At 32.6% G+C, this 13116-nt stretch overlaps 1 protein-coding gene across 2 annotated transcripts; it reads right to left on the reverse strand.

Annotated features, from left to right (window-relative positions):
• On the reverse strand, positions 1–12739 carry Twf1 (twinfilin actin binding protein 1). Of its 2 annotated transcripts, XM_076852781.1 has the most exons (9): positions 12655–12739; positions 10990–11067; positions 8738–8916; positions 7321–7416; positions 6172–6276; positions 4412–4537; positions 3652–3802; positions 3348–3469; positions 1–2109 (listed from the first exon to the last, which is right to left on the reverse strand). In XM_076852781.1, the coding sequence occupies exons 1-9, from the start codon at positions 12677–12679 to the stop codon at positions 1939–1941; spliced, it is 1053 nt and encodes a 350-aa protein (XP_076708896.1). In that variant the 5' UTR covers positions 12680–12739; the 3' UTR covers positions 1–1938. The 2 variants fall into 2 exon arrangements, with proteins under 2 accessions (XP_076708896.1, XP_076708895.1); XM_076852780.1 differs by lacking the exons at positions 8738–8916; positions 12655–12739 and having other exon boundaries at positions 10990–11063.
• Between the last annotated feature and the right edge of the window lie 377 nt (positions 12740–13116).

A 13116-nucleotide genomic window follows, 5' to 3' on the forward strand; every position in this document is an offset into this window, starting at 1 on the left:
TTTAAAGAGAAAAAATCTTTATTGTGATATAAAATGCACTTATAAAATGTCCACAGAAGGCATGTTATTTTTCACTGCTATATAAATTTAGTGGGAATATGTTATTCACCATCTAGTGTCACCTAAAACGTACTGTAAACAATGAGTTTTACTCTAAAATAAATGCATCACTGATTTTCAGCAATCATTTTTTTGATTTAATAATAATTAAAGATTATATAATCACATCTATATTCTGGAATGTCCATTTACTTCCATGTAGTGTAGCAGAATTTAGAGTATAATTGCACATAGATGGTACAGAAAAACATTCACTACTAAATTATTTATATCTTCATAACAGATAATATTCTTCCTGATTGAAAAATGACAGCATCAGCTATGGTCTGCAACATAGCTCCCAGATTCTTAATGCAATAATTTGTTTGTCTATTGGTGTACCCATGGAACAACTTAAAAGTGTATCTTTAGTAAACAAGTGCAACATTACTGTCAACTATTTTGCATGTTTAAATATTATAGTCTAATTATTTGTAAACAAACAAAAATCCCACACAAATACTCTTAAATCTATTTTTTAAATCTTTCAACCCATAATTATTCTTATATGCTTTACTTAAACACACTGAATTTCTGAAAGGTGCATGTGTTATCTTAAATAATAAGGTTTAGCAATGAGTGCTTCATATTTTTTCTATGAAATGTGCATTTCTGACATTTGTTTTACGCAGCATGGAGTTTAGGTCAAGAAATTCCAAATCCTGGATACCCACAGTTCATTTTGAAAACTCCTCAGTTATGGCTCTGCAGCAGGTTTAACAAATTAAATATGAAGTGTTCTAGCTCCCTCTATTTCAAGTATCAAAGAAATATGAGGCTCAAAATCTCTCTAGGTTATAAATGAAAATGCAAAGGTTTAGAGAACAGTTAAATGTGTTTTGAAATAAGACACTAATTGAAACAAGATCATTAGCTAGTTGTTTATCTGTGTTAAGCTGTTAACCACTAAAACTTCTAAATGCTTTTATATCTGAATATTTGCACAGAAGTGATATAGAACATAAACTACCCATAATTAAAGAGAACAAAGTTTAAAAATTTTTCAATATTTTTTACTTTAGTTTGGTATCCTTTTGAATTATATTAATTTAAATTTCAATCTGCACATAAACATTTGGCCTCATAGTACTTATAATGAAATGAATTACTTTGGAAATAGACATTTTTTTAAAGCACTAGAAAAAAGAACTAAGGCTATCTTTTGATGTTATCAGAAATATTGCAATATAGAAAACATCTGGTACCCTTAAAGTTTCAGAGTGAGCTGATCTTCAGAAATTTTAATGCCATTAAAAAAAAAAAAAAAGTCAAATAGAAAAGACCACTGCAGTAAAGCACTGTTTCTAAAAGTTGCAGACGTGATCCCAGTCTGTCAGCACAGCTCCTCAGAATAAGCAATTTCTACATTTTCCTAGGCATACTAAATTTTCAGCTTAGAAAACAATCTAACCTGGTCCTTAACTATTCATCAAGTAGTATGAATATTTTAAGGTCTTTCTGCTTCCCTTAAAAAAAAATTCTGATGTCTCACCAAACAGTAATAAGTAGATCCCACTTTAAGACATCAGACTTTCTGGAACTGGCCCATCTATATAAAATTTTAAGAATTATGTGAAAGTGTGGAATCAATATTCTATGAAAACAGTGTGACAAAATTAAACATTACTAGGTTGAAACCATTTCTAGCTTTAACTCAAAAATAGAAATCATGAGTCTTCTATAACGTTAATTTTAAAAACACACAGAAGTGAAAAGTGCTATTTTTCAAAAAGTACAATTTTTCTCCCTATCATATATCAACATGGAATGATTTCAGTTCTCCCGTACTAAAAGCTGTACTTTTAAAAAACTAGTATTTCAATGCTTAATATAACAATTTTAATCAGTAGTGGCTTCCGTTTCAGCTGGACCCCGAATTAGTCTTCGAATTCCTCTTTTTCCTGCTGGACCTTTTGGTTTTGCAAAACTTTGCTTATGTGCATGCTGTTTGGGATGTACTTCCTCATAAAGGAAATCTGCAGTCAATTCATCCCCATTGTCTATCTCAATCTGCAAAGAGGAAATACTAATTTGTGTGACACAATATAAAAAAGCATAACATTCAAAACCTAATATAAGCAAAAAGCCAGTTTTTAGGTATGAATGTTCATAAGCAAATGCATAATACCCATTTCAGTAAAACAGAATCCAGGACCATATATGTAAATTGTTTCACCTTTTTTTCAGGGTATGCTAAATGAATTGCTAAAATACATACCCAACTATAACCACTTTCTATTTGGTTCCCTCTTACTGTTCCTATTTAAATATGTTTAAAAATAGAAGCTACTTATTACATGCTCAAGTTGTTCTGCTTTGTTTCACTATATATTCAAGAAACATTACTCATTACTTCATCACTTGGTTCACTTGAAATCATGCTAGAACAGATGTAGGCAAAGTGGTCTGCAGACCAAACAGAGCCCAAGTCAAGACTATTTTATATTTTTAAAGGGCTGTAAAATCCAAAAACAACAAATAGAACATGTGACAGGGACCATATGTGGCCTAGCAAAACCTAAAGTGTTTACTATCTGATTCTTTGTAGAAAAAAAATCAGCCAATCTTTGCTGTAGAGGTGTTACCCATAGTACAGTGATTCTTACAATCCTAATGGCTCACACAGTTCAGTATCTAAAATACTGGGAGTCTGAAAGGACCTGTATTTTAAAAGTTGAAGGGCTCAATAATAAAGCATTTCTTTCCTTAAGGCTTATCTGCACTGAAGAAAATGAATTTAAGAAAACTAGTAGCTTGGTTCCCAAAACTCATGTTTATGCCAACTATTTCCTTTCTTAATAGCCGGAATGACTCCCAGAGATCACCACATTGACAGATATAAACGGAGACTATAGTTGTGTATTAATAAGAAATTCAGAATTAATCACAAATATGTAGCTCCAGCAGCACTGTCCAACAGAATTTTTTAAATGGATGGAAATGTTCTGTAAGTGCTATAACTCCCAATACTGATTAAGAAATTAAATTTTGAATTTTACATACATTTATATTTAAATTTAAATAGCCACTTATGATTTATGGCTACCATATTAGATAGTGCAGACCTGTAGAGAGATGAGAACAATGATAGCTCATCTCTAAGTACGTATAGGATACCCTAAAGATTCAGGAAGAGAACAATAAAAATAAACGTTTTCACTTATAACTCATAATATACCCTGTAGTACATGGAAATGATAATAAAAAAATCTAGTGAAAACTGAAGATTTTAAAATAGATGAGCCTACCTTTCTGATTATATCCATTTGTAGCTGTCTCTCGACAATTTCTAGCAGAGGACTCTTGCAGCTAGAGTATAGCATCCGTTCTCTTATACTGCATGTGTATCCAGGCATTGAATAAATAAAAACTGTTAAGTTAAAAATAATAACAACAAATACAATCAGTAGCATATCAATTAAAGCAAGTACATAAACCACATAAAATTATAATTAAGTCCACTGGACAAGAAATAAATAAGAATATAGTGCTGAAATATCAATAAGCAAAATGAAAATAACATATTAGAAATAATATACTATATATATATACCTATGGACTCTAAGTAGTCTCCTTCATGGGAATGTTTATACAGGAAGAAATGATAACGTGCTGAATCCTTGGGAATCCTCTTTGGCAAATCTTTCAGTTCTGTATTTGTTGTGTTGGCCAAAATTATAAATTCATTTTTTATATCTATTTCCTATCAGTAAGAAAAAAATGTTCATTAAAGCAGAGATCAAGTTGAAAGTTTTTTTAATATGTTTTTTTTAGGTGTAGGTGGACACAATACCTTTATTTTATTTATTACTTTTATGTGGTGCCAGGGATCAAACCCAGTGCCTCATGCATGCTAGGCAAATGCTCTACCACTGAGCTACAAACCAGACCTAAAGTTAAAATTTTATAATAAAAAACCTATAATACGCCTGTAATCCCAGCAGCTCAGGAGGCTGAGGTGAAGGATCACGAATTCAAAGCCAGCCTCAAAAACTTAGGCCTTAAGCAACTCAGTGAGACCGTCTCTAAATAAAATACAAAACAGGACTGGGGATGTGGCTCAGTGATCAGGTGCCCCTGAGTTCAATCTCCAGTACCCTCCCCTCATAAAAAGCTGCAATACAAAGGGGACTTAGTTCTGAATTGTTTGACATTTTCATAATAAACACATATAGTTTTTGTAATTTTTAAAAACGAGTAAAAATAGTCAAGAAATAAATTTTAATAAATTAAAGTTCTTAAAAAATAAACTTTATACAAGCTGTAAGCTACCAAAAAAAGTCCTTCATAACAACCCTTATACTTCTCTTACCAACTGCACATAGTTGAGCTGTCTGTTGTTTAGTTTTTCCAAAGCCTGAAAAGCTTCTCGAGAAATAGGAAATGCTACTCCTTGTAGTGTTTGATGCTTAGTGTCCACACCCACATCAGTTTGTACCTAAATATGATAGATACAATAATTTGCTGGTAAAACTATAGCAATTAGCAGTGTCCTATGGCAAAAATGAGAAAACCCAACATCTATGACATAGCATCATTCAACCCTTTCCCAACCTATAATTAAAATAATTAAAATTAATACCTAAAACACTGTGAATTTAAAAGCAAATTATTTTTCACATCTGTTCATGATCCACTAGCACTCTGTTGACATGCAGAGTCCATGGCACATCTTGATGAAAACGTTAGGAGTGAATATTTGAGTAAGTGTGCAGTTTTAGTGGAAATTTGTTGTGTTTTTGTTCTCTTTAATCTTCGCTATGATTGGTTTGGCACAATTTCAATGAGATATATAAACTTTTTAAAGTGTCACCTGATCAACCCTTTTAAGAACAAAATTTTAAATTTACAAATCATAAAATATATGCAGAAATTTACTTGGTTCTCTTGGACATAAAATACAACACAAACACCATGCACTGAATTGAAAGAAGTACAAACAATATGCAAATACACAACACAGCTCAACAAGCTATACTACTGCAGAAGTTCCAGACGTAATAGCTTTCTTTACTAAGAGTATAAGTGTGCATGGATTGGAAGAGGAGGATTTTTCAAGAAAGCTTTCAATGAACATGTTTAAGATTTTTATACCCGATAAATAATAGCTAGGGTAGTCTCATTTGCTGTGTTTCATCAGAAAGTGAAATACAAATTTTACTTTTTAAAAAATGAATGGAGATTCTACAGCATGATACTGGATAATGAAAACATCATAAAACATATGCAAATGCATACCCCAATATGATCCTCTGGGTTCTGATTGCAAGGAATAAAACAAACTATCAAACTTGTAAAAAAAAAAAATTCACATTAAAAAACCCCATTCAAATAATGAGTTAAAATAATATAATGATAGATTCTTGCTACTAATTAATGATACTTAACCCTTTTCCAGACCAATTCCTATTTGTATGATACTCAAACTACTGAACTGTGGTTTGGGTTACTTGTTCTTTTCTATAAAATCCCAGTAGAAATACATGAATGATTTCAATATTCAATTAGAATGTCTGCAGAAAACACATTAAAATATGATAAACTATAATGTGGTTGAAATTTATTGACTCATATGCTCAATAACTATGCAAATAACAATCTTCCACACTTATCTCCATCAAAGTTCATAGAAGCTAATTTACAAAGCTTGTAGAAATCTTGTACATTCTACAGCATTTTTATTTTTTCTCTTTAACCTTACTATTCTCTGAAAAACATTTAAAAAAATCTGCTTCAGGCAACCTTATTAGATATGAAATTCTTTGCAACACACACTTCCCATTTATACAGTATTTAAAGCACAGAGTACAACAGTTGTATTTCTAACAGAAGATTTATCGTTATAACATACATTTGAGGAGAAAGCTATTTATTAAACTGATATAAAGTTTAATAATTATTTTAACTTTCAAATAAAAATACATTAACCACACAGGTTTAACTCCAAACTAAACAGAATAAACCTAACTGTGCTAATATCTTTATTCTCCAGTTACCACTATATCTGTTAATTAAGAATAGGGTATTCTGAAACACTTATAATCTTGCAAGCATTTCAAAGTTGTAATTTACCTCATTAATTTTAATCTGTCGTAATTCCTCCTCAGCTGCAGTCAATGGGGCAGGGGAAGACTGTGAGAGCAAGTATTTTTTATATCCATGTAATGACACATCTTCCTGTAAGCATAGAAATGAACTATAATCAGAGCAAAGTTACTTTAGGAAAAGCAAAACTATTAATTTACTAGAAATGAAATGAAATGAAAAAGCATTAAGAATTTTATTTCTTTTAAAAAATCCTCTATTTTGAATATTTTAAAGGTTTCAAATTTTCTTAAGGGGAATGTCTATGCTTTATTTCCTGAAGTTTTATAATGATTACATCTTTTGTCTGAATTTGGTGGTGGTGACGCTGGTCATGATTCTAGTATATAATTGCAATTAACCTTCCGGGAATAACTGTCCAGTAATTATGCAATAAACAATGTATTAACATTCTGAATTTGATACTAAAATAATTATATAATTTTTCTATAATTATTCAAGGAATATTATTATAGTTTTATGTTAAAATAAATACTTCAAAGAGGTCTTCATATCATCCAAATTTTGTGGTTTGGAAGACAAACTCCAAAGAGAATTCAACCCAACCCACAATTAATGGTGAACAAGCATCATATTCCCATTTATTCTTTTGGGCTATCTAGTAGATTATATTACTTTATGAATCAGGAAAGCTCTGAACAAGTCAATAACAACAAAAAAAATCTGTTAAAAACATATTTCAATTTTCTTAATTTGTGTGTATATGAATAAATACATTTATTCGCCATGTGAACATTTCAAAAGGAAAAGTATATTTTAGTAGAACCAATTCTATGAATTCAAAATTATATATACTTTAGAGTTAACTTATGTATCATGAAATACATTTTCTCTCTTATCCTTTTGTGTACTGATTCACCGATCTAAATTCTTATGAATCACCCATTTTCTAGGAGTTCTTCTTATTATTTTATTTATAATATCAAGAAACCACATAAAAATATAAGTTTTAGATGGGCACAGTAGTGCACATGTATAGTCCCAACTATCAGATAGCTGAAAAAATAGAATTGCTTGAGGAATTTGAGACCAGTTTGAAAAACACAGTGAAATCTCATCTCTTACAGAAAAAAAATTGTGTGTGTGTGTGTGTGCGCGCGCTCGTAAGTTTTATACCTTTACTGTTCCAAATACTTCATCTTTAATGTGGCCACCTCCAAACTCCTTTTTTAAAGTTGCTCTTGTTGCTGCATACAACATTTTTTGCCGAACCTATTCAGTTGTGAAAATTTACTTAGAAGTTTACAGATGAAAACACACCATTTCAAAAGAAAGCAAATACTCAATGTATGAAAATATTCAAGCACATTAAAAATAAATTGGTAAAGCTGAAGTTCATATTGTAAAGTTCATATGCTAAAGTATATGTATATGAATAACCATCATAACATGAGTATGTCAACTGTCAATGGCTATGGTAGATTTTAAATTATATGTCACATTTTTTTAAAGTGAGGAAAAAAAACCAATTTTTAAAAAGTTCCTCATTTTTTCAAAGCACAAAATTAAATCCATTAAAAATACTTTAAAATATGAGGAAAAAATACTGAAATGAGGTAACCTGGATAGTGACATTTTTCTCAAAGCTAGATCAGATATTATCACTGAAATTGCTAAAAATCAAATAGTCATGGCTTACTTATGGCATATACCATTCTATGAGGCGCACAGAAATGAAAAGAAATACAATACATACTATTATGTAGAAGTTTACTACTATCTATGGAAAGCTACTAAAGTTAACTACCAACTAGCAGAAATAATTTCCTAATCTAGAAATAATTTCACAATCCTAAATGGTAAAATGCAATATTTCTTTTAGAGAGATTATGTAAAATTAAGATGGAATCATGTTTTTTTTAATATTTTTTTTAGTTGCAGAGAGACACAATATTTTTATTTTTATTTATTTATTTTTATGTGGTGTTGAGGATGAAACCCAGAGCCTCACATATGCAAAGCAAGCACTCTACCACTGAGCTACAACCCCAGCCCCTGGCATCGTGTTTTGCAAATGGTTTAAGAATTATTTTTTAATACGAAACTTGACAATTCTTAAAATACTAGGTAGTATTCATATATTAATTTCATTTTTTGTTCTATTTAGTCAGTCTACTACCAACCTTTCTAAATGAAATTATTTGTTAGTGTGCATGCCCATCACATGAATGATACCTATTAATAATCTATGAATATTAACAAAATTTAATATAATCTTCATTTAGTTATCAGAATTGTTATTACTCTCAGGGCAAAACAGCTTCATTCTTTAGAGGCAGAGTCAATTATAATTGCCCCAGATTTAAAATTTTTAAATCAATAATAATTCTTTTGATTTCAAGGACAAAATTTCTGAATCTAAGCACATTATTCCTCATTCCACAATACCAATCTAAGAATTATCCACATGATCGATCATTCCCTTCTACTGGAAATGACTAGTTTATTAACCTTCATTTGACCTAGAAATATTTCAAAAAATTTTTAAAAAATTCTAGCACTTAATGGTAAACACACTAAAAAAATTACTTACATGAGAATGATCTGGAGACCATGCAATGAATATCCATTCATATCCCTGAGCATTCTGGGAATCTAACCTGAATAATATATAGCATGGCTGCTTGTCCTCCAACAGAGGTAAAATAAAGGAATCATAATCTTTATCCCAGGAATCTGAAGGCTGACTACATGATCCAATCACAAGTTGCTCTATGAAAAGAAATTTTTAAAAAGACAAATAATTGGTCTGAAATACCAAGTTTAAAATAGAATATATACAAATGATCATAATAGTTTAGTTTAATGGTTGAATAATGATGATTGATTATATTTCTTTCAAAATGTCTATGCTATAAATTACCAACAAGACACATTTAAATAACTGTACTACCACTTAAAACTAGCATTTCTGAAATTAATATTGAACTGTAAGACATTTTAAATAAAATTAGATTTACCAATTTTGCTCAGATTTAAAATTTGCCTCAAAGCATAACTTGTTATCTCCACTTCTAAGTGCTATCTGCCAGAAAAGAGTAAAACTGTGGATGAATTCTTCACACAGAATTTTTTGCACATATGCACAAAGGTATTCACTAGTGACAGTGAAAACTAGAAATAGCCTCAACACTCATCAATAAGAACAAATAATATGTGGCAGAGTTATATGAAAACATTCTACTTAAATAGGATCCATAAACTATCAAAATGCCTTATAAAAATAACATTTATAGAATATGCAGAATTTAAAAAATATGCAGAATAAGATAGTATGTAGTTTATGTGAATTTAAAATACTCAAAACAGCAGTACATTTTATTTAAGGATACATGTAAAAATAGATTGTACAAACCATTAAACTTTAGAAAATCATAAATTTAAAAATTTTTTAAATTTATAAGATTGACTTTAAAAAGGCTTGAAGCAGGCTGGGGTTGTGGTTCAGTGGTAGAGCGCTTGATCCTCAGCACCATATAAAAATAAATAAATAATTGTTTTAAAAACATTTTATTTAAAAAAAAAAAAGTCTTGAAGCAAGTACTTTAAAATATTTAAGTCATTAATTTAAAGGAAGAGATAGGTATTTGTAATTTATTCTTTGGAATTTATTTTTTTCTCAAAACAAACAAAAACACAGAAAACAATGACATAGGAAATAGTTTTCCTTCTGAAGAGATGCTAGTTAGATGAACTTTAACTTGTTTACTTAACTAGTTACTTAGAAGGTAATGACATTTAAAATTTTAGCTCAATATTGCTAAAATATGCTGCTTTACAGCATACATTTATTCCTTTGAATATTATATCTACAAACAACTGCTGATTTTAAAACTATTCTGGTTTTGTTTTTCTGTCTTTACAGTATTAGAGATTGAACCCAGGAGCCCTCTATCACTGAGCTATATCCTCAGCTTGTTTTGTTTGTTTTTTTGTTTTTTAATTTTGAGACAGGTTCTTGCTAAGTTGAAGCTGGCCTGGAACTTGTGAATCTCCTGTGTGTACCTCTGAGGTAGCTGGGATTATAAGTGTGTGTTAATGCACCCAGCTGTTCTAGTATTTTCAATAGACAATAGAAAAATAGAAAACAAATTAGATTTACTTCCAGTTTATTAAAGAACAAGTTATTTTTCCAAAGCAAAATATTTCCAAGTATTTAAGAAAATAGGTCATTGGAAGATCTTAACACATTCAACAATCAAGTACTTATAGCAGTAACCGTACAAATTCAAATCTATCTGATTTCAATTCTCCCAAACCAACCATTTTCCCAGTTTATACAATTATTTCTAAAAATTCAACTCAGAGTTTGTTAATTCTCAGAACTTTCCCAAAACAAGAAAAGGTAATTATTTCTGTAGTACAGGTTGCAATCAGATGGAAAAAATGAAAGACTACTTCAAAACAAACTTTACCAAATAATAATAATAAATTCACAAGCTACCTTTTTTCCATTTTTTATAATCACCCGTTTACTGATTTCCATACAGAAAAAAATGGAAGCACTGACATTAGAAATAGTGATGCAGAAATTTGAGACACAAAAAAGCATAAGAAAGATGTTACACTAAAAATAAGCTTTATGTTTCCCTGATAACTACAGAATTCAGAAGAACAGGGGCCTTTTAGCAACCTGCACAAAATGTGAAAAATCAAAATTTCTTGAGTGAAGGTTTGAACTTGCTTCATACTAATTAATAGTTCGAATTACTTACAATATTTAACAAATTTAAAGTATAACACCTAGTAATCCAGAAATACAAAACATTTGAAAGTTTAACTAACCATTTTCAATAGATATTTTCAGAAGTCTGTATTTTCCATTTCTGGCTCTGGCAAAGATATCTTTAACGTCTTCACTTGCTGTGGAGAAAAGGGAAAATAAACCTAGTTTTTATACTTAGAAGTACTTTATTTTACTATCTAAATATAATGAAAAAATAAATTATAATACAAAGGAAAAGCTGGAGCATTCTCTTATTATCAATATTATAAAATTTAAAGGCATAAAATAGTGGGTATTGAATACAATTAAGAAATGTTAATATATGCTCTTCAAACATTAATTAATATACATATTAACATATGTCCTTTAAACATATTAATTGCAATCCATCTTAGCTAGATAATTCTGCAGGAATAACACAAAAGTAAACATACTGAAGGTACTCAAACCAAATAATCAGCAAATTATTGTTTTGGAAACGCTTTTACTACTTGTTTTCATTGTCTTCTAGTTCAATTTCAAGCTTGTGATAGACAGCTTTTTTATCAATTCATTCTCTGTATATGCCTACTAAAAATAGCAGTATCAGATATCCTATCCTGATTAAACAAAAAAGCCAGTTAATACCTGTTAGATCTTATACTTCTTATATTTTTCTTGTATTTCCCCAAAAGTTAAGCTCATTAAAATACACAATAACACAACCTTTCTGCACCTATTAAAACTTCAATTTCGTTTCTGTTTTTTCTGTTACCAGCAAAAGGACGCTTTAGGCAGTGCTTATTACTATGAGGTTCAAGCATAAACTCATAACTGCATATTAAAACACTAAAATTAATGCGGACAAATAAAACAATGCTTTTAGAACTGAGACTTTTTGCTTGTGTGTCCGTGAGACTGGAGGTTTGCGAATAGTCAAAAGACCCTGAAGAGTACAACATACAATTGGGGAAGGATTCCTTGCCTATTAACAGAAAGAGGTTGAGTTTATACTGGAACTCATTAAGAGATCGTGAGTAACCCCGGGACATATTATTTGATTCTGATGAGGTGAGCGCTTCCAGGCTGCCCATTTTCAAACCAGGAAATAATGGAGGGCAGATACACAGTAATTGCACATTCAACTGTCGACACGGGATATAATTAAAGGCAACCACACAGATCAGACTTTCTCAGTTCCCTTGGACAGGACCTAGGAAAAAGATCGAAATGCACCCCATCCTCAGGATTTGTCTTATCATAGTCTACGCTCACATTTGGAAGAAAATGCGGAAAAGAGTTTGGGAAGCACCCTACAGATTTAAAAAAGACCCTGATATGTTTCTTTTTACAATCAAAGTCTAGTAACAATCTCTTTTGATTGTGAAAAGAAAACTCGCCCAGCCCGACAGATAAAAAGAATCCCAGGCGCCTCCACTCTGGCAGCTCTTCCCAGCCTGACAAAAGGGGGAAAGTTGAGGTAAAGCCGGGGTACGGAGGGCACGCCCCCTCCACACCGGCCGCCTCGGACAGCAGTTTCTGACGCTCCTCGGAACTGAGGGTTGCCGGTTACGTGGCGGCGGCCGGGGCTGGGAGGGACGCAGGCCGGGAGCACCCGGGAAACTGGAGCGCCCGAGGAGCGGGGCAGGATCGACCCGCAAGTCGCACTCCCAGCGCCGCAGCCTGCCAGTTTCCCGTCGCCTCCCGGGAGTCCCTTCCCCGAGGGCCGCGCCAGGCGCCGTTACCTTGGATGCCGGTCTGGTGGGACATGGCGGCGGCCGCGGGCTCCCGGCTCCAGCGCTGAATGCAGCGAGCGGCCCCGGCCGGCAGCTCCAGGAAGTGGCAGCTCCTCCGCCGGCCGCGGTGCGTCATCCGCCCGCGACCCACGGCCGCCCCGCCCCGCCCAGCCCCAGGAGGCTGACGGCGCCCCTAGCGCCCAGCCGCCCTCCGCAGGTCCACGCCCCCGCTCGCCCGCGCCCTGCTCCCTGCCAGGGGTCTATACCTTTCGTCATCTGCAGTCGCTCCTTTGATTTCGCCAGCCGGAAAGCTGGTGCTAGCACCCTGCATACCCGCCGCACGCTGGCTCTGCAGAGAATGCTCAAAAATGGGAATGACCATTTTACTACACGTATATTTTCACCTTAGAGGATGTGCACAACCTCCTTCTTGGTTTACTCTTCCTGTGATCCACACAATATGATGTAAAG

This window comes from Callospermophilus lateralis, chromosome 4 (genome assembly GCF_048772815.1).
Source record: "Callospermophilus lateralis isolate mCalLat2 chromosome 4, mCalLat2.hap1, whole genome shotgun sequence".
NCBI lineage: Eukaryota > Metazoa > Chordata > Mammalia > Rodentia > Sciuridae > Callospermophilus > Callospermophilus lateralis.